General features: G+C 41.1%; 1 protein-coding gene across 8 annotated transcripts; it reads right to left on the reverse strand.

Moving 5' to 3' along the window:
* Positions 1-271: 271 nt before the first annotated feature.
* tcf3b (transcription factor 3b) lies at positions 272-27,129 on the reverse strand. 8 transcript variants are annotated; one of them, XM_069150217.1, is made up of 21 exons: positions 26,570-27,129; positions 23,499-23,595; positions 21,433-21,505; positions 15,976-16,049; positions 15,228-15,300; positions 14,604-14,644; positions 14,231-14,363; positions 13,579-13,625; positions 9,302-9,401; positions 9,105-9,202; positions 8,715-8,838; positions 8,499-8,557; positions 7,864-7,939; positions 7,298-7,359; positions 6,875-7,072; positions 6,202-6,313; positions 5,859-6,006; positions 5,494-5,547; positions 4,259-4,500; positions 4,001-4,152; positions 272-3,879 (listed from the first exon to the last, which is right to left on the reverse strand). In XM_069150217.1, the coding sequence occupies exons 2-20, from the start codon at positions 23,571-23,573 to the stop codon at positions 4,007-4,009; spliced, it is 1,935 nt and encodes a 644-aa protein (XP_069006318.1). In that variant the 5' UTR covers positions 23,574-23,595; positions 26,570-27,129; the 3' UTR covers positions 272-3,879; positions 4,001-4,006. The 8 variants fall into 8 exon arrangements, with proteins under 8 accessions (XP_069006318.1, XP_069006319.1, XP_069006321.1 ...); XM_069150218.1 differs by having other exon boundaries at positions 6,202-6,310; positions 9,105-9,205; XM_069150220.1 differs by having other exon boundaries at positions 6,202-6,310; positions 8,715-8,808; positions 9,105-9,205; positions 26,570-27,128.

The raw sequence follows: 27,129 nt of genomic DNA on the forward strand, positions 1-27,129 counted from the left end.
AAAAAAAAAAAAAAAAAAAAAAAAAGGTCAGCTCTTGCAACAAACAGTTGTTTAAAACAATCCGTGTCCTCCATCTTTACCAGCCATCCAGCTCTAACACAACTCCTTCCTGTGTTGACTTTGTAAAATCAATTGCATTGGCTGGTAACTTTAATGGTGATGCATTTGTTACATAATCATGGAATTGCAATAAATGCAAATTTTTTTTTTTTTTCCTAACCGGCGATTGGCAATGGAAAATATGAACAAATTCATTTTCCGAACTACAATAAACCCTTTATTACAATGGTTTCCTTTATTTTCCTTTTTTTATGTATACAATATTCAAAAGCCAGACATTGGAAAAGGTATAATCTGTTATTAAAAATGGCACATTTATTGCTACATTACTGTTATATACAGGACAGTTCTCACCTATATATATTTATATATATAGAGATATACATATATATCTATATCTATACATATAGATAAAGATATAGATATATATATAGATATATAAGAGAGATTGAGTGAGGCACTCTGAGGACCATGACGAGTGTCCTCACTCCAAGATGTCAACCTCTGTACCTGTGAATGTATTTAACACTCAATGGTCTCGCCCCTTTTTAGTTCAACAAAGATGTGACAAAATTGTTGAAAGCAAGTTTTTAATCACTGCTTTCTTTTACCAAAACAAGTCCAAGCCCGTCAGCTGAAAACTTCCCATGCTCCTGCAGTGATCCGTTTTGTTTTTTTTGTTTTTTTTTACAGCAGATTTTAAACTGTGTCCCTGTCAAGAAATAAAAGTCCCCCCTCCCCCCAACCACAAAATTGGAGTATGTAAGCTTGTAGGCTAATAGGATGTCGACAGAATACTAAATGACATCTAGTCAGCTTTTCCCTTGGAACAAATCGGCAATATTCAGTACACTTACTGATCTCGTAATAATACACAAAACTTCAAATACAACTTTTTCTGAAAGAAGTGATCAGAACCTCTCGCAAAAAAAGTCACTGTCAACGCCACCAAAGAGCTGGAAGAGTAAAGGTCAGGGGTGAAAACTGTTACTAATGACTAAACATACTGAAAGTCACTGCAGCAAAGGGCTTGCACTCTGATTTACAGAAAATTTGAAATGCTCCAAGTCATTTGAGGTTCCAGCTACGATGGAAAATAAAACTCACTCCCTACATTGAAGCAACACATACGGGACAAACACGTGTATGTGCATCAAAGGCAGACAAGCAGAGCCAAAAGCAGCATCTCTCGAACCCCGTCATGTCAAGTGATTAAGCAATATAGAAAGCAAACTCTCGACCTGGACCCGTGACCATGACCTTAACTAAAACAGCAGTTTGGACAATATAATCCAGTTGAATAATTAGAAAAAAAAAAAGGAATAAAAACTAAACAAGATCTACGTAACATTTATTTATTTAACTAGATACACTGAAAGAAAATCTCTTTATACCATTTAAACTTCTTCCTGAAAATTGAAAAAAGCATTAGGAGAAGGGAGGGTGGGGGAATGAACAAGTACCTCTTTAATCTCCATGATAAATGAAATGATATGGTTCACAAAATAAAACTGTCTTAAATGAAAATACAAGTTCAGGCACTGATAAGGTATCACTCTCCCATCATGACATCTTAAGTCTTGAGAATGAAAAGGCCACACTATTGATTTGTATAGGTCTTTTTCTTCATCTCTTTTTGTAGAAATTAAACACACAAAAAAATGCTCTACCTCCCATTTGTGATTACATGTTGGTAAAAAGAAACCATTCACAACATGACATGACATGGGAATATCATCACAATAACACTGTTTTGTTCTCCATATTATCCATCACTGAACACCCAAATACCGTTGTCTGCCTCCGAAAGAAGAAATGTGCAGGAATCTTAGCAGTGAGCTGCACACCGAGAGCCACTTGGTTGAGGTCAGACAGTAGAAAAAGGTGAAATGAAAACTATTATACTGTACTGACGAAACCCAGGAACACAACTTTGAAAAATGAAGGCGATCCACATTTGTATGGTAGCTACATTCAAAAACCAGTTGCATAATTACTATCAGAGACAAAAAATCCCTTCCCACGTTTTTCCGTCAGTGCCTCACTGCTGAAGTAAGAACACGTCAACAGCGCCGTGGCACCAGCTCTGTCCACATATACCCAAATGGAAAGTAAGAATTCATCTAGGTAGTTGATGATCCGCCTTACAACTAAAACTGGAATAAAAAAAAAAAAGGATACACCAAACACTTTCAACATTTGTCATTTATCCCCAGTTGACCCTTTTCCTCTGCCATCCTACTTCAATTGCGAATTAATGTTTGAAGAATTTCATTTAAATGTCAAATATCCCCTTATACAGAGCTCATCTACAATACACTCTAAACTTCAAACTAATATTGCCATTTATGTAAAAAATCTACAATGTATAGACTAACAAAAAATATATATTTTTTATATATATTTAATTTTGAAAAATGAAACAGAATAATGTATGAAGTGAATTTACACGTCACACTTCTCTCTAAGAAACGTGAGAACACACTTACTCAGGAGGAAGGTGAGGGGCTGTAATTCAGTGGGAATGCTCATTTAGGAAAAGAAAGCCTCAGTTACACAAAGGCTTGTCTGCTTTAGTGACTGCGGCCTGATGAGATCCCTCCTGTCAAGGAACCCAGATGTTTTTGTCTTTTGCAGAACATCAATTAAGGGGAAAGACTTGAGCTGCTAAGTCTGCTGGCACTGTCAGTAAACCATTTCAAGAACGTAACAGCACTGAGTGGTGCTGATCACTTAGCAAGTGATTCAAATGGCTTTTATACAAACTTTCAGGGACTGAAATGCAGTACAGGTCGACTCTTCAATTTCCAGCCTAAAACTATACAACTGTGCTTTGTCATGTCTGTGTATGCTTTAGTACATAAAGCAGTACAAAAACCTGGATCTATAACAAGGGACTACTGGAGGGACTCTAGAATTCATGGTCAACAAAGAGGAAGAACAGTTTTGTTTTGCTGACAGATTCTACCACTTGGAAAATTCATAACCTTCAAGGAAGAAGTCTTCGATTCCAACTCTCCAGAAGCCTTGCAGGATGAAACCAGGCTTCAGTCAGAGACTGCCCCTGGGTCAGAGTTCCCGTTTTTTTTTGTTTTTTTTGTAAGCTGCATTTGAACTGTCAAAACGTTGACCTTTGCCCTGCAACCTTTCCACCACCTTCCACACACACGCACACGCACACGCACACAAGGAAAAGTCACTGAATTTCGACAATTCAACTTCAACTATGGGCTTGGTTACATAACATATGTAAGACTGTACCATCACGCTGGGAATGACATACATTAAAAATAATTGCTCATACACATAAGCAATCCCTCACAATAAATGTTCCTCACATGTAAAAGCAATTTGCTTAAATGTCAAATAGAAAACATGTAACAATTAGGCACAAATCCTTGATTCAATTTGTGTTTGTTTAGGTCTCCTTTTGTTTTGTTTTTTTCCACCAGAGCACCTCTCGGCAGTGTGTGAAGTCCCAATGTGTGGCAGGACAAAAAGTACTCCGGCGTTCCATCATCGTGTGGAAACCAAAAAAAAGAAAAGAAAAATCTTACATGTATAAAACAAAGCAAAACTAGAAAAAAAAAAAAAAAAAAAGTTCTTCACATTTGAGCTTGTAGTCATGGTTGGGAGTGCGACAAACAGGCTGTGTCAGTTTTGGCAGTATGCATGTGTGTACGAGTGTGTGAATGTGCATCTTGAAACTTGAACGGACAATACACAGACATGTCCACATTTACACACACACTGAGAATAATGGGTGGAAGAAATCTGTTAAGGCCACATCCTCTGACAGCCGGGGAGACAGCACCAGATCTGTGAAAAGGAAGGACCACAAACATTACGCCGGAGTATTTCTACAGAGCACAAACTTCAACGACACTGATCAAATGTGACTGTAAATAACCTCTGGGCTACATTCGACATCTTTGGCTACCTGGTGTTACATGTGGCCAACTGGATTGTGGCCATCTCCTCCCATGCTAGGATGGCCTCCTGAGAGCTGCATGGGTGCTTCACCCACCACCCCAGACACCTTCTCTTCCTCGCGGCGTTTTAAACACGCTGCCTTGGGGTTAAGGTTGCGCTCTGAAACGCAGAAACAGGCCTTCTCGGTAAAAACAAACAAACTGTGTTTAAATGAGGGCAATAAAACTTGTGATCGACGTTTGCAAGATTCTGCTCACAGACTGACCTCTGACTTGTTGTTCTAAATTGAGGATGACATTGACCGCTTGGTGAAGGATGAGAAGTTTGGTCTGAGGTTTGTCGTGGCTGAGGTGCAGCTGGCACATCCTCCCAAGCTCCTTGAACGCCTCGTTGATGTCCCGTACTCTGAGACGCTCGCGTGCATTGTTAGCCACTCGCCGTTCCCTCTCGCGCTCCATCTTCACCTCGGGGGGAAGGTCCTCGTCGTCTTCTTCTTCAATGTCCTGACTGGTTATGAACACGGAGGAAACGATGAGGCCACGAGCAGGAAGACATTTCAAAACAATCCAATAAACACACAGGTGTTTGTGCTACTATTTAGCAGCTTCAAGTTTAACAGCAATCAGTCCTTCCAAAAATTCAAGTAATATCCACCATATTTGCAGAAGCTTGCCATTTTGCAAAATTCACAACATTCTTCAGCAAAAAAAAAAATGTCCCCAACAGAAGAAGCTCTGCTGAAAGTATTCGGGCATGAAGTAACATTTCCAAACAAAACTCGCTTAATTAACAACAACAAATATTTAGGTTCAATAAATAAACAAAAATAGATTAGAAGTGAAATATTTCTAAGATGTACTGCGTGCTTATTATAAAAGGAAGTGATTAAATATTACACTTTATCAGGTAGCAGCAATAGGTACTGAGAAAATCCACCGCAAAATCAAGCATGTTTGCTTGCAACAATCATTAAAAAAAAATCCGGATAATTCTGGAGGGAGCAATAGCACAGACTTTTAACTCAAAAACGAGACGTGTGAAAAGTTAATACCATATCAAAGTCAATAGTGGAAACACGTTATTCAAGAAGCAGCAGCTGATCCATTTAATCTAAATTCTTATCTCACGCGAATACGTTTACTATTAATAGTATTCTATGCTGCGTGTGCATCGTTTATAGTTTTCCCTTAAAGTTTGTGAGGAGGGAAGAACGATAAGCTGTAGCCTTCGTCTTTTTGTTTCTTAAACTTCGACGTTTGGTTGCGTGCCGTATTGTTTACTACTATGATGTTGTCCTTGAGATAACGGCCTATTGTTTTGCGAGTAAATATTTCCAGACCAAAATGTATTTCAAGATCAACTTTTAAAACTGAAAGTCAGAAAATGTGCAGAAATGGAGAAGGTGAGTGACGGAAGACTCTGACAATCAAAGGTCAGACTTCAGACACCAGCCCCATCAACATGTGCTTTGAAAATTGATTCTCTATTGGAGAAACTTACTCATCTTTGTGGTCTGTGAGGCTAGAGAGCATCTGGAGGGTCAACGCCTCCTTTCTGAAAATGTGACATGAAGGGAGGGAGATTTTGACATTGTTAAACACCTAACATAGCCTGGGCATCAGCGGGAAACACAGGAGAAGCGACGACTTTTCAAAGTGACTAACAGCTGACAACTGGAAGCTTGTCGTGGAGTAGTATTGGTTTCCTTTATATTCTCATACTTGGTGACAAGACAATATCCACCTTTGTGGGATGAAATCAGTTTGCGCCTCAATTTCAAAGCATGATGAAACGGTTTCTGGTAAAAACATAATACAGGCACACAGATTAGAGAGAAAAAAAAAAAAACACTATGGAGACATTACCTTGTTCGACTGCGTGCTGCCTTTGAGTCCTTCTTTTCGTCATCTGACTTGTCTGCAACAGATGAGTTTTCATCATCCTCTCTGTCTTCTCTTTTGATGTCTGAGCTGCTGGAGGAGTGTGTGGAGCGGGCCATACCACCAGGCAGACCTAGGGACACACACACACACACACACACACACACACACACATTTCATTGTAGGAGATTAAAGACTTTTCAATTTCAGGAGGGAATGTAATACAAGTCATAATGTGGAAAGACAATAAAGTTCAAAAGAGACCAGTGTGCTTGTAGAGTAGATTTGCTATCAAATCAATCTTAATAGATCAATTAGTCAAACTTACTAGTAAAGCCTTCTGGCTGGCCGACTGACGGTGTGGGTCCGGATGCGTGATGACCGTGCAGGAGAGTGCTGCTGGGAGGAAGGCCTGTGGGCTCCTCGTGTTTCCCTCCCTGCTGATGAAGGAAGGGAACAATGCTGTGAATCTAACAAGTACAGGCAGAGCACAACTACGCTGCTATAAAAGCTTCCCCAACCAAATGTTTTGGTACAACTTGCAGACAGGGTAGACAGCCAAGACAAAACCCAACAACATGTGACTAACTAAAAGTACATAATTATACTCTTTGTGACTAATTAACAACCCGTTTTATTTACCTCAAGGAAAGTTATGCATATGCCAGTCTAATTTACTGTAATACACGTTTTGGCCAGCAGGTGGCACAAATGATATTGTGTTTGACATGGGTTTTTTTTTTAAAGAAAATAAGTGATGATAAATAACTTGGGCAATTTTCATTTTTTTTTTCCCTTTATTTTTATTTTTTTTCTCCAATATATTACTACTAAGCCATTTCACAAAGCATAGTTTGTTCATTTAAACCTAGATACTAACACTTTTTAGTTTTAATATAACTTCTGTTTGCTTTTAGGTGTTGCCAGACACCACTAAAAGCCCATGTGTCTTTGAAATGCACATCAAAGAAAACACAAGTTGAGCAGAGTAGGTGACTCACCATAGCAGGATGTCTGTTGCTGAGGGCAAGGCTAGCGTTGGGGAAAGCTGGAGAGAGGGCTCCAAGGACCCCGTTGTGTACTGCGGACAGCAGGCTGTGCATGTCGGAGTGGGCGCCCTCTAAGCCGGGGCCCTGGCCCACAGCGTGATTGCGGAGCACATGGATGGCCTCTTCCAAGCGATCCTCCATTTTACTCTGCTATATAAATACATGCAAGATGAGCTAATATAAACATGGCAAAAGTCCAAGCAGAGACACTGTTTAGAAAAAATATTTCGACAGTACATTTGTACTTTAGAGTACACCAAAGTAGAAAAAAAAAAAAAAAGAAAAAAAAAAAAGCAATGCCATACAAAGATAAAAGAAAAAACATTAATATGCTTCCAGTTATCTTTGATGTAGCAGAGAATTATGTTAACATACCAGAGTGTGTGGCTGCCCTTCATAATTGGGTGTGGTTGGTCTTTGCCACTGAGATTGAGCTCCTGCAGAGAGAAATATTGGGATTGTGTTAAGTAGTAATTCTTGACTTCACACCAGATGGAGCTGCAGACGCATTTTTGTGTTGAAGAATATTAAAAATACAGGAGGTTCATTTTCGCTCAACAAGTTCAACCCATTCATTTGTGCGTGTCAAAAAACACGCTCTCCATCAAACTGAACAAGTTACTGGACTAATGAAAGGATTTTGTGACCGATACTGATATAATATCCAAATGTGTGGTTGCGTGGCAGAGTTAAAAGCAGGAATAAGATAAAAAATCACCTGAACGCAGTTTACCAACCTTCTGATTATCTGAAGATAATGTGAATCTTACATCAAAGACGTGATTTTTTTCCACGTTGTTTAAAAAGACACAACAGGCTGGAGCTTAATGGCTTCCAACGTCTCCACAATACAAATTTGATTATCTTAATTTGTGACTTTTGATGATAAATTTGTAACAACATGACACTCTTGTTATCTGTATGCGAGAACTGAACTGTACCTGCAATAGCCTGAGGAGATCCAGGAGTAGATGGAGCCGAGGAGAAATTATTACTGTTGTGGTCCGATGGGTAAATCTAAAAGAATTGGCAAAAACAACTTAATAATATGTACAATTAAACACGCTTGTTTGTCAAACTGCTGTGCTAAACGTGTGATGATAAAAATCTTTCTGCAGCAGGCGATATCAAAAACCAATCATATGCATGTCATGAAAACCTTTACGTGTAAAAAGACTTGAGACATTTAAATAAGCAAAAAGGGTTTTGAAAAATATTAGCATTAGATCTGCCAAAGAATTGAATTGACAATTGTGTAAACACGATAGTTAGTTATCGTAATGTAAAAAGCACAAAATATCAAATTGTTTATGCTTTGTGCTTGTTTGTCTTCAGTATATTTTACAACATATAATCTGTTTTGGATGAAACCACATATCCTAAACCATCACTAGACATTTTTTCGTCAGAATCCTTAGTTTAATTTGCACTTATTTGTTCCTTTCTTCACAACAATCTGCCATCACACTACATTTTCACTTTGTCAGAGGAAATAAAACTCTTGGCAAAATTATTCTAAGCGTTTTATTGCGCGGCACTAATTTAATAAACCAACAACAAACAGAAAAGAACTCACTGAGGCAAGAGCCTTCCCAATTTCATCTCCTGAACTGCCAGCTGTGGTGCCTCGGTTGGCTGCAGAGACAAAATAAATAATGTGAGTCAGATGACCCGTTAATTTGTTCTTGGGAGGGGGGAAAAAAAAAAAAAAAAGAAATGACCATGGCAGCTAAATCAGTGACAGACAGTGCAAAGATGCTTTTGTGATAAACTCATTTTTAAAGTTCCTCACCCATGATGCCTTCTCCGTTGATGGCGGGTGTGTGATTGTATGTGGTGGGGGCCGAGTGGAAGCCGTTGACTTCGCTGCCGTGCAGAGGATAGTTCTGTGGGGACAGAGGCAGGGGGTGACGCTTCTGGAGAAAAGATACAAGTAGCTTCATAAGGCACAAAAATGGCTCACATGAAATAACTTTAAAAAGTGACACAAATTCATGAGAATTTTTTGAGGTTTAATTATTCAACATGTTGCACTGAAATGCTAAGAGCAAATAACACTCAATGCACAATGCAAATTTGTCTTTGTTCTTGATGAAAGATGTTGCTCTGGATTTCATATCCTAAATCTTAAACCTACAAATAAAACTGAGGGGAAAATTAAGATGAGGTCATTTCTACTCACCATCCTGTCCTGTGGGTTAATTGCAGAGAAGGAGCCTGGCTGTCCAATGTGAGGGGAATTACCCAGCATGGCAGAGTAGCCAGAAGATGACCAGGGGTCTTCTGAGAAAAGTGAGAGCGTGTTTGGAAATGTGAAAACAGCTTCAGGGACAGGATCACAGGAAAAAAATATTCTGGTGATATTTTGTGAAAGGTTACCTTGCATGTAGAAAGATCCAGGGTAGACAGCTCCCGGTTTAGCACCAGGGTATCCTCCATTGTCCCTGGAATACTCATCACCAGATGCGGAAGCGTACACCTAAATAAACACACAGACAACAGGCAGTTAAGACTACAATTTCTGATATAACTACTTCATACTTTGATGATAACATTGATATTGTGTGAAGTGTTTTCCCATGCAACCCCAAGCGTCATGAGCGATGAAGCAGTACGGGACTGGTCCACCTTATCCTTGCTGTGTTAAAACCATTTAACTACACTTGCTACAAATAGCCACAAGATGGCAAAAGGGAGTCTGCTGGCGGTGGAGGAAGGCCGGCTCCTCGCCTGTAGAGGAGAACACAGTGGCCACGGCATGCTGGGCACAGCGACGGCTTGAATCCCAGTGCACAGTGAGCACTTCCTCTAGCTCCTAGGACCCCAGTGACATCGCACTGGCTGGGCTGCAGCCCCTCCCTGTAACACACTCAGTATCAGCTCGCACACATACCATACATTCAGTGAGCCAACACACCCATCCATGCACAATCCAACAGCAATGTCCTCAACCTAGCCCTATCACATTCTGTGTGGCATCAATAGAGGATTGAAAAAAAAAATGAAAATTATAAAAGCGCTGATGAAATTGGACTTTTTATATCAGCCGATAACACATCCTTTCTAAATATTGCTACCAAAAAACTATGCTTGGCCTCCAAAATACACAAGACTGAGGACAGACATGAGAAGCCCTGAGTTTCCAGACACCATCAGCTGCCACTCAGTCCTCCGTTTCCTCTCCTCCTCTGTACTACACAGCAGATAGAGGAAGAGAGGAAGAGAATGGAGGCTATGCTGCAAAGAATGCTAATCCAGAGAAGGGATTTTTTCTGTAATTTGATTTAACAGGGAGAAGTGGAAAGGGAATGGAGAGATGCACTTCTAATTACAGAGCCATCTGCCTGTTCCTGGACCACATCCAACTCCACAGGCAGCTGGGCTGAGGAGAGGGAGCGAAGAGAGGGAGAGAGATGGGGGCTGGGATCCAGTCAGCAAGAGAGAGAGAGAGAGAAAGAGAGGCAGAGAGAGGGAGAGATTGCAGTGGGTAGGGGGTGGCAAAGGGGCAAGGGGGAGGATTGAGAGGGTGGGAGGGGGGGGGGAATGAAGGCCCTGATGATTTATGAAATGGGTAGAGAGATAAGGGGTGTTGAGGGGGACAGGAGAAGGTAATCTAAATGACTTAAACAAAGCTTGATATGGCCAGGGGAGTGTGAAGGAAACAGGGGATTTAAAATGATCACGGTTAATTCAGGGGAAAACATGATGGAGATGGCTTCATTTAACAATAGGCTTTGAGTTGTTCTTTCACGGGGAACAATGTCGAGTGAATCCTGCTGCTCTAGATGGGAACACAGAACTACACAATGACTAGTGCTGCTGGATAATTGTATTCTCGGGAAGAAAGGGATTTCTAGGGTAAAATCCTCAACTAATAGGGGTTTAATGTAATTCAGGTTATGACCGTGTAAAGGTCTCTACACTAGAAAAACACGGGTTGTGGCGAGGGGTGGGGAGCACATGAAGATTAACATCAAACTAACCTCGGAGCGCTGTATTCAACCACAAGGGTTTGTGGTTAGTCTGCTGGACAACTAGGGGGCAGAAGAGAAGCTCCTATATGTTTTTGTTTGTTGCGGATGTGAAGAGGTGAAGGTTCACAGGGTTAGGGCAAGGATCTTCCGCACAGGTATTGGTGGGATGCAGAGGTCGTGAAGTTTGAGGGGAAATGGGATAAGGCATTCACAGTGCGGCTATTATGTGTCAATTTACTGATTTAGAGCACCACGACTGAAGTAACAAAAGTAGATAAAGAAAGAAGAAAAAAAAAAAAAAAAGAATATGTTGACGGGGTGGGGAAGAGAAGCAGGAAGGGAGGAGTGTGGGAGGGAGGAAGGACCATAGGATCATCATCGGCAGTCATTAATCTGGGCTCAGACACGGGGCTAAGAGGCCTCGCAAGCACTGCGCCTCACAACTGGGTCACTCACAGGGGGAGGCCCACCCAGGCCATCATGTGGTAAAGCGTAGGCGGAGGGCTGGGTGAGGTGGGGGAGGGGGGTTCACACACAGACATCTCATCATTCGCACTAAAACCACGCAGCCATCGTTCACACTGCGGGGAATGACTGAGGTTCAGACAGTGAAAAAGAGGGGGCCCTCAGCCAGACAGAGTGTTCACACTCAATCTCTGTGATGTTGTCACTACGGCGAAGCGTGTCTACACAGAAACATTTCAGTAGCCACTTCAACATCCACAGGTGGAGCAGAGTCCTGACTTCATCAAATAAGAGATCAAAAACTGGGCTAAGCAAGAAGTTCACCAGGTTCAACTCTAATCTCTGCCCATACCGACCATTAAGTCAAACTGATAAACATGCATCTCATCAATGTAGTCGGCTAGAGTAGTTATATCAGATGCAACTGTGTCTCAAACTAAGAGTCAGAACGCTTAACTTAATTTCCTGCCGGATTACGCATCCGTGGTCATGATTTGGACCAAATCAGCCATATAAATCCCTTGAATTTACTTCATCCATGCGTTGAAAAAACATCAGCACATGCACGAGGTCTTCCTGCAATAAAAACTCCTTAAAATTTTGTTGTAAAAATGTGCGCAACATATAATAAGATAATGAAATCATGGTGCTAAAAATGGTAAATAACTTCTTCCAAACTTGTGTCCTCTGCTTGCGCTGCCGGTGTACTGCTTCAAGGCACTGTGCTTAATTGCAGATGCCACAAGTGTGGAGATGCAAACGCTCCTTACCCCGTTGATCTTTTAGGTCACTCTTGTCATCTGAGAACTACAGTAGCATGAGGACAGGGTTACAGAAAATGTTTACGCAATGGCAATATTTCATACTGAAGATCCAGTGGCAGCTAAAGCATCAAGACTGGGCTCCAACCCCAACAGTGACACAGGCACCTTCCCGCGAGAGTCCTTCTGACTTGAAATATCATGGTTTTCCATCTTGCAAAGTAATGCATCATATACAGCAGAACTTCCAGGTACTTGAAGAAAAAAAATATTAAGACGAACTTGTGTTGCATTATTCATTATTTGGTTTTCAAATAGAGTAAACAGCCTCAGTCATCTACGATTTGCAGTAGCTGAAGCGGATCGGCAGGACGAGCTGGTAATCAGTGCACAACACTTGGACTTAGATTAAGAAAATAATCTATAAACTGATTTCATCAAAGTCTTCTTCAAGTCACTTTAAACTAACGGCAACATTCATTCGGTATATATTCAAACATGGAACCATGATTAGTATCTCCAGCTATGTGTGGCTGCCATCATCCTGACACATCCGCTGCTGGGAACTCGGCCCACTGACAAAATGTGACACTTGGTACACTAGCTCAAAGCACCAAGAGACACTTTATACTGCCTAGTCTTCCCGTTGGGGATCGATAGCGCTCTCTTAAATCTAACCTGTTTAAAAAAAAACTGCAATCCAACTGAATTTATTTAGCATGAAATATTTTTAAAAGAACAAAAGTTACAAATAGTTCAATATTTGGAACGAAAACTGTTTAATATTTAGAATGAAAACATTGTTTTCCAAAAAAGTAAAACTTTGGGCAGCGAAATTTTAATTTTCCATTTAGCCACACGACTGCATGAATGGTTTCTACATTGTACTGCCTAATAAAAAAAGAGAGGAGATAGAAGATTCAATAATAGGTTTGTTAGACTGTGAGCGCAACAAAACGAGGCATTTTATAACTTGTATCTGGAACCAGCTTTCAGAACCAAACCTTCTAGGACCATTCATGTATTTGGAGGTATGAAACACTGTATTCTCGGCATTCACCAAAAAAACCTATAACTCAAACTGGGCCACGGAAGAAGGTAAGTTAGCGGACTTGACAAAGTACCTCAAAATCCTATAAAATTGCTTGTCTACATGGCAATCAACCCTGAACACCACTTGAAACCACTTGACTGTAGAGACAACCACGGTGATGATGTTTATTAGGGCCCGAGTTGCCTAACTGTCAGCTCGCTGAGAGTCTGACTGAGAAGAGGGTCTTTACCCCCCCGTCTGTCACAGAACTGCTCAAGCAGAGTAGGGAAAGCAGTGTGTATGTGTGCAGAGAAAGAGAGAGAGAGAGAGAGAGAGAGAGAGAGAGAGAGAGAGAGAGAGAGAGAGAGAGAGAGAGAGAGAACTGGCTGTGAGCTGTGAAGAAGAGCAGAAATAAGCTCTCACCGAGGACGGCAGGCCAGGGGGTTTCCGAATCTTCTTTGGCTGGGTGTCTACATACAGGCGGCAGAGACAATGTAAAAGAGAGACAAAAACACAAATAAGGGCTTAGCAAAGACATATTGGCTAAAGTTACATCAGTTCAGGTGCAGCTTCATGTGCGCTTGCTCTAATTTCAACTGCAGAACAGAAAACACGGAACGTGCAGCAGCAAGTGCGCCACTGTGTACGTGCATGTCAGTGTGAGGGAAATGTTGCTGTGCGTTCATCTGTTCATAGCTTTGTACTAGATCTATTAAATGTAATGAAAAATGGCTGCACAATAACAAAAGACATACACTTGTTGGTTTTCTTAACTCAATATCGATGGATTTTGACCACTTGGTCAGACAACACAGCAATGCAAACAATTTGAGAAGACATGACCTGGAAAATGGGGATGGACATTTTTCATTATTTTCTGACATCATTCATACATACATACATCAATTAATTAAGATAATAATCATGATCATCATCATAATCAAAATGAAAACAACGAAATTAAGGATATAAAAAAAACTATAAAAAAAAAAAAAATCGCAAGAAGGGAATAGTGGAAAATGCAGACAAAGAGAGAAACATATATTGGCCCCACAACAAGCACAATGCTTTTTACCTATGCCTCCATCAGGCGGCCTTCTCCTGGGGTTGTTGGGGTATGACGGATAAAACTGGGAGCCAGACTTCAGACCAGAGGGGGACATGGCATCTGGGCTGGGCATCGCTATGTCGCTGGGAAGAAAACCCGGCTAGGAGAGGAGAGACGGACCAGGTTTTACGAACAATACATTCAGGGGCGTGGGAACGCAGAGGACAAACAAACAGCTTCGCTTCTAAGAAACGACAACTGTTGCTCATTCAAAGCGTTTAACATGAAAAGAGAAGTGAGAAAACTGGGCTTCCTTTCCACTGACACACTGCTGAATGCAAGTCTCCCACAACTATGGCCTTGCAGTGAAATGCAAGAAATAAGCATAGTAGCAACGTACCTGGCTTCCAAAGGCAGGGTACGGTGGCCTCTCATTTTTACCTGCGAGGTGAAAGTAATGTTTGAACGTTAATGCAAGTGAAAAGCTGAGCTGTGTACACGCATTAAGATGCAATGGTGTGTGCTAATACAAATGAAAAGTAGGTTTTCAAAAGTACAAAAAGTCCAGAGATGCCCTCCCCTTTTTCAGTACGCTCAGCTGCATAAAGCCGCCCGCCAGACAAAACCCTGGGGAAGGTTTCTGCTTCAGTGCCCTAACATCCCCAACACTCAACGAATGAACACACACACACACACACACACACACACACACACACACGCACGCACGCACGCGCACGCACACGCACACGCGCACATTTTGCCATCCAGACACATTTTTTTTGGTCATAATAAAGTACACACAAAAGACAGATTGGCCATTATCAACATTTTTTAAAAGCTGAAGTGTGACAGGGCAACACTGCTGTGGCTCCATTACTACTAATTTTACAAAAATCATACAACTTATGTGCAAAAGATCCCCCCCCCTCCCCTAACCCCCTCCCACCAAGTAATTTTACCAAATAAAAGGCACATGTTAAAGATTATAAAAAAAAAAGAAAAAAAAAGAAAAAAGAAAACATACCAGCAATCCCTGAACTGATGAATGGAGAAGACAAGCCTTCATGTTCATTGTAGTGGGATCCTTCTCCGTAGCCCTGCGGGAACAATGGTGCCCACAAAAAAACATGAAAAGCCAAGAAAAATGTAAATAAACAGCACCAGACACTAGCACTAGGCAAATACACTCTAACACACCCACATAGCCAAACGATAACCACTCTTCAAGGCCATCACCCTCTTGTTAGCTCTCCTATGTGGCTTAGTGGTTAGCCTCCCTCTGCCTTTCTGTCTAACTAACAGGATCCATGCCAACCAAATCTGCATCAGCTCAGGGGATTCAAACCGACTTTCTTAATTATCAACTTGTGGTAATCAAAGCTCGCAGCATCTATTTCACCCCCTGTTCCTTGTATTTACACAGAGTTGTGCCAAGACAGTTATGGTAGATGTGAAGCTGCAATTACCGGTGGGCTTCAACAGAGGTTCTGAGCAACCAGAAAGCATGCCAAAGCAGGATCCTGGGCCAAGGTTATTAAGTAAAAAGTAAAACTACCACTTCAAATCAAACATGGCACACAGCAGGAAAAAGCACTATGCTGTTGTGGTGGCTTGGGGGAGAGGGTATGCGCGTTTGCATCTATGGCAGAATGATTAACTGAATATGTGCGAGTGTATTACAATATCACGGCATCTGGTGTTACTGCTTAGATCTGCAAACTTAAAATCATGTGCGACTTAAGAGTGTGACTGTGTGTGTATTTAGATCTTACCCGTCCTTGGCTGAATGAGGGACTGTTCTGTTCTGCAGCGCCCCAAGACCCAGAGCCACTGCGCTCATCTATTGCTGGAAAAAAGGGATATTGTTAAGATTGACAGGCAGGGAGATCAGTATGTTAGTCTGGAGAAGATATGAAATTTAAAAACGTCAGGTTAAACTAAATGTTATAGGAATGTTAGCAATCCACACATGAGCACGTATAATTTTTATGCGTGACTGCAGATATATAGAAATGCCTCGATGTTGGGAGTCATATCAAGTGAATGTGTCAGTTTTTTTTACTCTAAACATTCAAATTCTTCACTGGCCACAATGAGCTTGGACAAGCCAGGAGGGAGCATCACGATTGATCAAAGACGTTTGTGGCTGTATTGCAATGTTAAACCATTTCTGGGGGGGAAACATGTCAAAAACACTGCTCAGTGTTGCCATTACCATCCATTATGGTCACTGAATAGCAGAAAATTAACCATACACATCCTAAATGTAATCCAAGAGGTTAAAATGTCATCTAAACCACATTTAAATTCCACTCAAGTCAATTTGACACACACAAACTAAAAAAAAAATAATAACACAAAACAAAAATGTGCAAAGCCAGAAATGTAACCAGTGTTTTAGGTAAAGAAAGAAGCGATGTGTGGCACAAAGAAAACACAGCCAAAAGACTGGCGGAGCAGAAAACTCCAAAATACCCCCATCATCCCCTTCTCCCCGTCTTATGCACTAATGCTATCCAGGCTCTCTGGAGACACAAGGCTTAATTGCATGCTGATTTGCATAATTGTGCATATTAATGCAGTTTCCTTATGAATATTCATATTTCGTCTTTGATTTTTGCCTAATTAAAAAAATGTGTGTGAGAAAGCAAAAGAGAGTGAGCGGGTGGAAGGAGAACGCGAGGGGACGAGAGAGAGAGAGAGAGAGAGAGAGAGAGAGAGAGAGAGAGGAAGAGAAAGAGAAAGAGAGACAGAGAGGGAGGGAGGGAGGGAGGGAGAGAGAGAGAGGAACAAGAGGGAGAGGGAGGAAGGAACAAGAGTGAGAGGGGTCTGGGTGAGATCAGCAGCCTGGCTGACGAGCGAGAATGAGTGATGAGACTAACAGAGCGGTGCAAGCACCTACACACGCTGCGACAGCCGTGATCTATGGAGCTGATGCCAGTGGCATGGAGAACCAGGCAAGCAGGGAGGAGAGGGGACCTCAAAAGATCAGCCTTGCTCACTGTCAGATCAGGCCGGCTGAAAGGCCACAGTACTAATAGAGCGCCGCGCCACCGTCAACCATGTCTCGTCTTTAGTGACTCGTCGCTAAATAAAGATGACAGACTTTGTATGGAGACGCTTCAGCCAAAGCTCGGTGCCAGGAGAAGTAATACCAAATTAGCAAGATAAAAAAAAAAAAAAAAAAAAAAATCCACTTCAGAAGAGACATCAACAATGAGACTCCTGGCCGGGCATATTTCATTTCAAAACACCTTCTCTTTTCCACTTGTGCTTCATCCAAGCTCGTTGGTAGACCACAATTATTTTCACATGTAATTAAACACGTGAAAATGTAGTCAGTAACCCACAAAAATCACATATTGTCACCGTCAACAGTAACCTGCACCGAGTCGGCCTGTGGGGCCAACAAGCAGAGTTAAGAGAATAACTTCATCTTCACAGCTATTTTCAATACACCACTCATCCGCCTATGAAGCCTCCATTTGGCCAACGGGGGTGCAAAGGATAGAGCAAAAGCACGGGTGCGCAGGAGAAGTCTGACAAGATTGTTTCACACTTACTGGAGTAATTAACTCGAAGGCAATTAAAACAAGGTGGAGAGCTGCTGAGGTGACACTGACGCCTAGGAGAGCCCAACTACGCCAGAAGAGAGATCTTTCTTTTGTTGTTTTAATCCCTTGTCACGTGTAATAGCAAACATAAACGCACAATCGCCAATGAAGTACAAAACCATAAAATAATGGAAAATGATCTTTAAAATAACCCACAATGCTTCACGTGCTCTCAAAAAAAAAAAAGTAAAAAGTAAAAAAAGTAATATTCAATAGTGGCCACTCTATTGAACATTATTTGGATGCTGGGTTTGTTGCCATTTTGCGCTTGTATTACCAGATAAGAACATTTTCAAGTCTAACTGCAAAACAAGTTATGTACCTTTTAAAGTAGGTCAGTGATTTACTCCTACATCAATTATTTTGGCCAACAAAGACACTTCTAGCACTCTGCTTTAAACCAACTTTAAACCAAATTTGTACAGACAGATCTTTGCTTCATTTCACGGTTAAGCTGCAGTTAACAGTTATCAACTGTTATCAACTGTTAACTCGCATACGATGACATACAATAGTCAATGTGATACTTACATAGCAGTGCTATGACACCTCCTTAAGCCCTGTGACAGCTTGCAGTTTTCGGCTGTGTTTACATCACATTGGTAAAGGAAGAACACCTTAAAGTTGGTTTCAGTGCTTCGAGAACAGTTCTTTTATCGTGACTGACAACATGTACGGAGTCTCGAGTCACATTAATACTCCACATTTTTCACTTGAGAAAACAATGCTGCACAGAATTTAAATTGCAATTACTTCTATTTGCTTAATGCCAACGTGTCCTCTCTCTGGCCCGTTTACTAACAAAACATCAGAGATAACGTAAGGACAGCATCAGAGTACTTGAGCACTGCAGCGCAATATAGCTTTTCAAAATAAATGTCAAATCGAACCTGTGCCATTTCCAGACAACTGACTATCCAGAAAGGCAATGAGAGCATTTCTATACTAGTATTACTGTTGAACAGATAAGTTTAACCACACTTTGAGATGTTTAAAAACTTGCTTTGCTTCTAATAGACAGTATTGCTATTTGTGATGAATAAAAGCAAACAATATTAACATTGAAAAGACCCCGTTTTATCGACTAATTAGACACAAATATTCAAAGTGTAAGAGACATTGGATTGGCATGAAAACAACAGGTTCTCTGGATTTAACGCATTCATCTAGATTTTGGCTCGGCTAGTGTGAACGGAAAAGACAAACACTGACTTACCACCAGAGCCCAGAAAAATATTTATTTTCTGAGCCACAAAGCCTTCGCACGGCTGCAGGCTCTTAAAACATCTAATTTAGTTGAAGAAGGAAACCACTCGCCTTTGAGATTTCCTCTTCCTAAGGGCTTAGATTTCCCAAATACGGCTCACCAATGCACAGAGAAATACATGACAATACTGCAGCCATGTGCAGGGAGACAACACAGAGGGCAAACGTTAAACACATAGCTAGTAAGTTAGCCACCAAGAGGGACCACATGTGCAAACCCACTGTGTTGTTTGTTGTGATCTAAGGGAACGCGAGCAGGTCGCATCCCATGTATTTGTGTGTGTGTGAGAAGGGGGTTGAAGACGTTGCCAGCAGCTGCAGAGGTGACAGAGGGGACGCCTGCCTGAAGGCTTGTGGGCTTGGCCAGCTCCCACCACACACCGTCACACTCAGCCTCCCCTACTTCTCAAACATCACACACTTCTTGCCAATCCTCTCCTCTTTCCTCTTTCCTCTCCCCTCCACACCCTTCCCCACACACACACACACACACACACACACACACACTCGCTCGCACGCACGCAAACACACACAAACACACACAAACACACACGCCCTGGCCACTGAGGAAGGGAGAAGGACGCCTAATGCAATTAGCACCCCTCTGAGCACTTTTGTGTTGATGAATAGAGGTGGTCTGGTGGGCCACTAGGCTGCTTGCTGCCGTTCCCGCGCTGCTGGGCCCCTGAATATACAAGCCGCCTAAGTGACGTCATAGATGGACATTGTTCCTTAATGGTCATCATTTCTATAATAAATAGGTTTCCTGGCCTGAAGCCATATAGAATTGTTAGCAAGCAATCTTTTGGGCCGAGTTAAAAAAAAAAAAAAAAAAAAAAAAGAAATGGGTTGCACATCCGGTCGACACGTGCACCAATACTAATCGAAGAAATATTTCACAGCCAGGCAAAGCTTGTAGTTTTCTTCCACATACATGCAGTCTGTCTACAGAAGTCTTCTTCCTCCTTTCAATGTACTGTGCATGTTATAACATGACGCAGATCTACAAGAAACTCTTGGGCTGGAATTTGCAAGTGTTGGCATTTTGACTTTCTAGTGCCATCTCCCAAAGTTAAAAGGTGACAGCTTTAAGTATTACATTAAAATGGGTGTCAATGACCGAGGGCCACACTTTAAGACATTGAGGAGGGGGGAGGAATTAACTTCTCACTGCTTAGTAATTGCCTGCTGTAATAGAAACAAACAGAATCCTGCCTTCCACAGGCTGATCCCTCTATTCAACAAGCTCTCTCTCCCACTCTGGCCACTCACTGCATGCTGGGCCAGTTTAAGAGGCTGTGAGCTGGGGGTGAGGGACATTGTCTCAGACTCGAGCCATTTCCTGCAGATCAGTGGGGGTAAGAGCCCTGTGCCGTGTTGGGGGAGGAGTGTTTTACACTTCAGGGTGGGGGAGTCGTTTCAAGTCCATAAGCCCCCTTCTTTGCCTTTGTTCCTCAGTGGCCAAGTTCTCACTCTGGGGAACACTGGGGAGTGTGACTCGATTTCACACGCCAGGTTGGCAGGGTGACAGAGGAGCGAAAGTAACACGACTTACTAATAACCTTCAGGAAGAGAGAAAAGCTCACTCAAAGCCTTCAGGTGCTTGAGTGGGTTAACTGCAGCTAGTTTGCACTTCCAAACAGTAAAATAAAAATTTAAGAAATGGATAAACAGGCGAAGAGCAAACCGCAGCAAGTCAGTAAATGTAAGACTTCTGAAATTGCTTACATGTATTTCAAATAAACACATACAAACAAAACCAATTTGTTACATTTTCTTTCTTGGGTGGAAAACTGATCCAATGAGGACTGTTCTCAGCAGTCTGTGGATTATACAGGGCGTTGTTTCTGGAAATTTGTGCAGCTGTGGAGGGTTTTTTTTTTATTTTATTTTTTAAATCAAATTTTGCAATGCCTTGAGCACCCCAAATAAAATTTACTTCTATCAAACCTACTGATGCTGTGGCAGAGATATTAAAACCTGGGCAAATAAAACTGAAACGGCCTGCATTATAGATACCAAAAAAAGGGTAGAATAGAAAATATTTGTGATTTCAGTCAGCAGACGTTCTGTTCCAGCTCCTCTAAATCAGCTGTAATTGGTGAAGACATGTTCTTTTATAGTCCAGTTTTGCAATAAACATGACTACTGAAGATCACAGATTTCTTAATATTAAAGTTGAATATTGTTGCTTTACCAAAAAAAAAAAAAAAAAAAAACAGCCACAACAATTTTGGTTAAAATCACATTGGGAAACAAAGAATGATACGAGAATGAAAACCAGCATTAGCTCAGAGATCCAGTACACAAAGCAGGAACACTGCTTTGAGATTAAGATTAAAAGCTTACCTGATCCACCAAACTGACTGCTGGCGAGTGTCATTGTCCTGTTTTTCCCATTGGCTACTGGAGGCGCGAACATCTACAAGACAAAAGCAAGAGAGATACCATAACTAACAGGGGAAATGATGGCACACTTCACACATCCTAGTTCCACTAATAACTAACATCACAAACACACACGTCATTCAGTTGCGCGTGTTTTGTTTCCTCACAGGCAATTCAGGTTCAGTGAGATTCACCATTGACAACTTTGATCAGTAAAACATGAGTTAGAACTATGAAGTTATAAATATTCATGGAGTTTTCAAAAAAAAAATTAATGTTTTTTTGTAGCAAAAAAAATACAGAAGTGTTCCCAAAACAAATATACAGCAATTAAAATTATGCCTTTCAGACATGAGACATTTAAAAGCAGTGGTATATAGCAGTTTAACTTTCAACACAATGATGTCACCCAGCCACTGTGGGCTTCACCACGAGGCTATGGTGTGTGTGGTCTAAATATCTGCCATGTGCCATCTTTCACTAACATGGTCAAAGTCTGCTGTACAAACTGAATTTTTTTTTTCTAACTAGGACACCGTAACACAATCTGCTACTACCGCATATTATCTTTTTTTTTTTTTTTTTTTTAAATGTAAAAAGCAGTTGAACAACAGATTCAGATGCTGCGTTTCCAGCCGTTACATTTGATTGCATATATCGCAAACATGTCTAGTTTTGCTTTATACCATGTCCAACCTCGCATGCTTTTCTATGACTAGCCAGCAAATAAACAAAGATGGGGGAATTTGTTTGTACAGTGTTCAACAGTTTCTCACCCAATTATCAATGTCGTATTTAAACGGAACATCTGCTGATACAAATTGGCAGCTGATCAATCTGAGCTTTTCGAACACAAACCCAACTGTCTAATGAGAACCTCCCACAAACCCCTTCACAACAAGAGGTGTTTTTCTTTCATGGGGGAAGGTTTCCTTCAAATACCAGTGGAGCAGCAGAAAATATGACTGCATTAACAAAGCAAGCAAAGCAGCTAACTGCATCATGCAAGTCATTACGGTGGAGCTCTACCAACAATATTCATGCACAATAATGGGTTTAAAAAAGAAAAAGGGAAAAGAAATCAACAGAAAATAAAACCAAGCTAGTCCTGTTGCTCACTGTAACGCATTATAAAACAGTTAAATACAATTTAACTTAACTTTGTCAGAAGAAAGCTCATGAGGCATTAAGGTTGCTGACAAACATTCATTAAGAGTCACAGTTTGGATTTACCTGTTGTGCCCCACATATAATAATTATCCAAAGCTGGCAGTTTAACTTCGCCAGCTATTCGGATTATTAAGGAGCACAAACTAACACAGCTCCATCGGGGCTATGAGATGTTTATGTCAGCGCAAAGCTGAAAAAGGCTTCACAACAAAATAAAACACAGGTAAATCAAAGCTGTAGATAATGTCTGGAGAATAGCTCCAAGAGCATCTCTGTGAAAATGTCGTCCTAAAGACTAAAAATATGACAAAAAGAAATGTCGGAGCTGTCTGCTCAGCCCAGTTCATATGTCTCAATATCTCCCCTAAGAGGCTGTTAAACAAGACAAACAGTGATGAAGTTATTTCTACCTTTTCTTGCACTTGATCCAGATTCACTATTTACATTTTACAGAGGATACCAGTTTATTGTAGTAGGGTCTACTTCCTTGTTACCTGCTTAATTGAGTAAACTAGATTTAAAACCTGAATTCATTTTCACCCATCACCCTGTGGTATATCAGTATTTTCCTTGACATACTTTGATGTAATCAGCACAACCTCTGCATGCCAAGAATCAAGAATGTATACATCGTGAGCTGACAACCAATTTTGTATTTATTTAAAAAGATTTTAAATTTCATGTTGCAGATTTCGAGAAATAAAGTTTCTTTCCTCGCCCCTTACCCCACTTCACTTATTCAGACCTCCAGCTTTCCTCTGCCCACACCAAGACCTGTATCGCTCTCTCTGTCTCCCAGTGCCACCCACCTACCACTGCCACCCAGAACCACCCAGTCTGCTCTCCCACTCTCTTACCGCACTGAAATCCAGGAGGTCGTTGAGTTCCTTGTCAGTTCCCACTGCAGCCATTCTTTGCTGCTGTTCGTTCATACCCTTCAGTCTCTAATAAACCCTATGAGAGAAATTTGCAGATACAGGATTTTAATGGCACTAGCAAGCACAAAGAGAAGTTACATGGTCCTCTTAAAAAAACAGGGATGATGATGGTAATGAATGATTCAAACTACTCTACCTTTGCTCTGTATTACATCTCTCATCTTAACCCATGATGTGATTCATATTGGAAAGTTGTTTCTCTCCTATTAAGATACCAATGCAGCAGTGCAGCCTGTCAGCATTTTAATTAAATTAATAACAATTTTCTCATCGCTAATGCATCATTTTTTTTTATTTTTTTTTTTTATTAAAAAAATTTGACTAAGTATAAAAATATATATTTGCATATGATAAGCAAATGCTGTGTGTTTAGGAAGTTAAAAACACAAGTCTAAGCTGGTCATAGCTCAAATTCCTACCACGCTGAAATATAGACCGATGATGGAAAAAAAAAAAAAAAAAGACACTACACACTATAAAGCAGTTTTTACTTCAAAATGTTTTTTCCCTTCAGATAGTGACTTCCCATTCAGGCAGAGAAAGAGACGCTGCCATGAAGTGATGAATACTCTGCCTTTAGTCAAATCACCACCAAGTAATGGACTTTAAAAAGAAAAATGTCTTTCACTTTACACGACCCTGGCAAATAACACAGCCATATGTCGATCATTGCTACATAAAAGAGAATGTAATACATTTACAATTACAGACATAATTGGGACTATTGTTAGCCCAAGGAAATAGGGGTGAAAGGCAGAGCTAATGACTGTATGCAAACACGTCATTACCAAATTACCATATGTCAACTCGGAAAGAACCTTGTCAAATGACACAGTGAGCATGAATACTGGATTTACCCTGTGTTTTGCATTCCAACACAAGCCCGAGGCTGCTCTCTGATGCCGAGCGCTGGTTCAGCAAGCCTCACAGGGAACTAGTGGTAAGGGGAACAAGTGGAAGAATAGAGGCACTTGGACACCAACAGGTGGTGTGCTTTTACAGCCTCTTTTGTAATTCAGCACTAGCGTAAACTGTTGCGATCAAAAAAACCAAAACAAAACAAAAAGATGTAGGTCTTGGAGAACAAGACATAAACAAAGGGAGCTCACAACATTTGAATTTCTGTTTAGAAAGAAAAAAATACTAATGGGAAGCAACTTGAAAGCAAAACAAACAAGTAACAAATCCTTCTCTACATACATGAAAATAACACAAGTCACTTGCATTGCAGTCCAAGTCTGGTGAACTCGTGCAAGTGGAACTAATTTAACCTTGGGAGAAGGAAAGGAAGCGAGCATACACAAAACATCGCCCCAAGTGTAAATAGGGCTTGGAACATGGCTGTCACTGCTGTCCCAAACTTTTGGGGTAAGATGGCCTATGAAGGACAACACAGACCACACTAGCAAGTGAAATCAACTTAATTTAACCACCGGGTTAAATGGAGCAGAGCACATGGAGGGGCCTAATGTAACAAAATGGCATCTTCAGCTAGTGCAGGATCAATATTTTGAAGCAAGCAGATTAGGGGTCTTTGTCACCCCACACAAGGGAGAGGAGGCAGGTCATCCTCCACAAAAGAGCTTGCACTTCCAGGAAAACCAACCACAGAGCTGAGCAGATGCCTTCTCCCATCAAAAACTTTTAATTCATCAGAAGAATAACGCAACTAAAGTTCAGATGCCTGTAGCAGCTTTGACCACAATAATGGGCCAAATTAAGTTCCTGTTTACTCGTCTAAAAATTATTTTTGAGGAAAGCTGTTGTTGACAATAACCACAAAAAAAAAAAAGTAATTTAAAAGCAGTTTTGTGTGCATAGGTTCTGTTAAAATAAGAGTAAAAGTAAAGAAAGAACAAAACTATAACGTGTTTATCTCAACGCTAATACTACGGGAACAACAAGGGCCTTCGTACTAAACAGAAAATGGTTTTTTTTGTTTTTTTTCAACTGTTGATTCAAACATTGCTCGGAGAGGGAGAAAAAAAAAAAGAAGAAGAAGAAGAAAAAAAAAAAACGATGTTAATGTCTTGTGCCAGAAACATATAATAAAAACAAAACAATTTGTCCCAACAGTTTACAACAACGACAGAAAACATGCAGGGCGCCACAGGATGTACATTATTTGATCAGCTCCGCTAGGCCACGTCCAGGGCCAAGCTGACAACTAACCCATTCACCATTTATTTTGAACTATGTTGACATCACCCTGAAGACTAAGAAGAAGAAGAAAGGGGGAAAAAAAAAATAATAATAATCATAATAATCCTCCAGTTGTGTCTTCCCTGGTGTAAAAACAAGTGCTACGGCCCTGGCCCTGGAGAATAAAAGCAAGGCTCCAAACTTCATGCAACAGATACGAAAGGCTCTTTTCTTTCACATATTATTTAGTCGTGCATTATGAGGGGAGTTTAGTGGAGGAGACGGTGGGGGTGGGAGCAGGAGGAATTTCCTGCCAAATGTGCAATAAAATAAAAAAAAAAGTCTAGCTGGTGGCCAGACACTTCCATAAAGGAATGTTTAAAGGGCTACCGAAGGGGGGATTTATGGAAAGTTTTGTTTTCTGGTGGAAAATGCGCGTAGGTGCACGACACAAAGTTTAGCTAAAATGCTAAACCAGCGTTACACAACGGTAAGATTTAATAATATTACGGGCGAGAAGCTAGTGACGAAGACACACGGTGAAAAACAAAATGAGGCTTGTTAGGCAGCACTAACATTTAATGGAGTCTTTTTCTTTTTTTTTTTTTTTTTTTTTTTTTTTGCAGAACAAAGGAGTAATTTCCTCCTCTCCGTGGTTGATGCGGGGACCATCACGCACTTGGCTCGCCACCTCAAACCAGACAAAAAAAACTTAACATCCCCCGCTTTAACCACACATTCCCCCAAAAACTTTTCGACAATTGCAGGCGTCAAAAATAGGTGTCAATGAAACCCACCGAATTCATGCGACTTCCCCCGAAACGTGAAGTGTAAGAGTGTGTTTTTACCTCTCCTCTCCAAGTGTCTGATATCCAACAGTAAAAAGAAAAGCGGAGACTCGACAGGGGAAAAACATAAAACTTCAAGAGAATTTCGACCTCAGTGCATGAAACGCATTGGAGCACAGTGGACGTCTTCCTATTGTCCCGGGAAGCCTGCTCTCCACACAGCGCCCACGTGTTTGCTTCAATGTAACAAGTCTGTGTGCAAACAAATCTATTATAGTAACTAATCTCACGTCTTCCTTTTTTGTTGTTACAACTGAGATGATTTCATTCTTCTCGTAGACATCTTCACCACCTCCGTCCACATTGTCAGACGCAACAACGTATCCCTCCGCACAAAAAAAGTGAGGGCCTCAACGCCAGCGGTGTCCGATTTCAAACGCCTTTGAGAGATGGTATATTTTTCCAAAGAAAAAAATGCGGCTTTAACGTTTTCCGGTGGTCAAAACGACGGAAACGCCTAATTCCGACGCTCGGTTTTGAGTACCGCGTCTGCAACCCTCAAAATGCAGGAGCGCGACGAGCACTAGGTCGTCCAGCGGAAGGCTATCGTAAGAAAGTTA

The sequence above is a fragment of the Embiotoca jacksoni genome, unplaced genomic scaffold (assembly GCF_022577435.1).
Source record: "Embiotoca jacksoni isolate LCO1_2020_lvr unplaced genomic scaffold, fEmbJac1.0.p SCAF_16, whole genome shotgun sequence".
In the NCBI taxonomy this organism is placed as follows: domain Eukaryota; kingdom Metazoa; phylum Chordata; class Actinopteri; family Embiotocidae; genus Embiotoca; species Embiotoca jacksoni.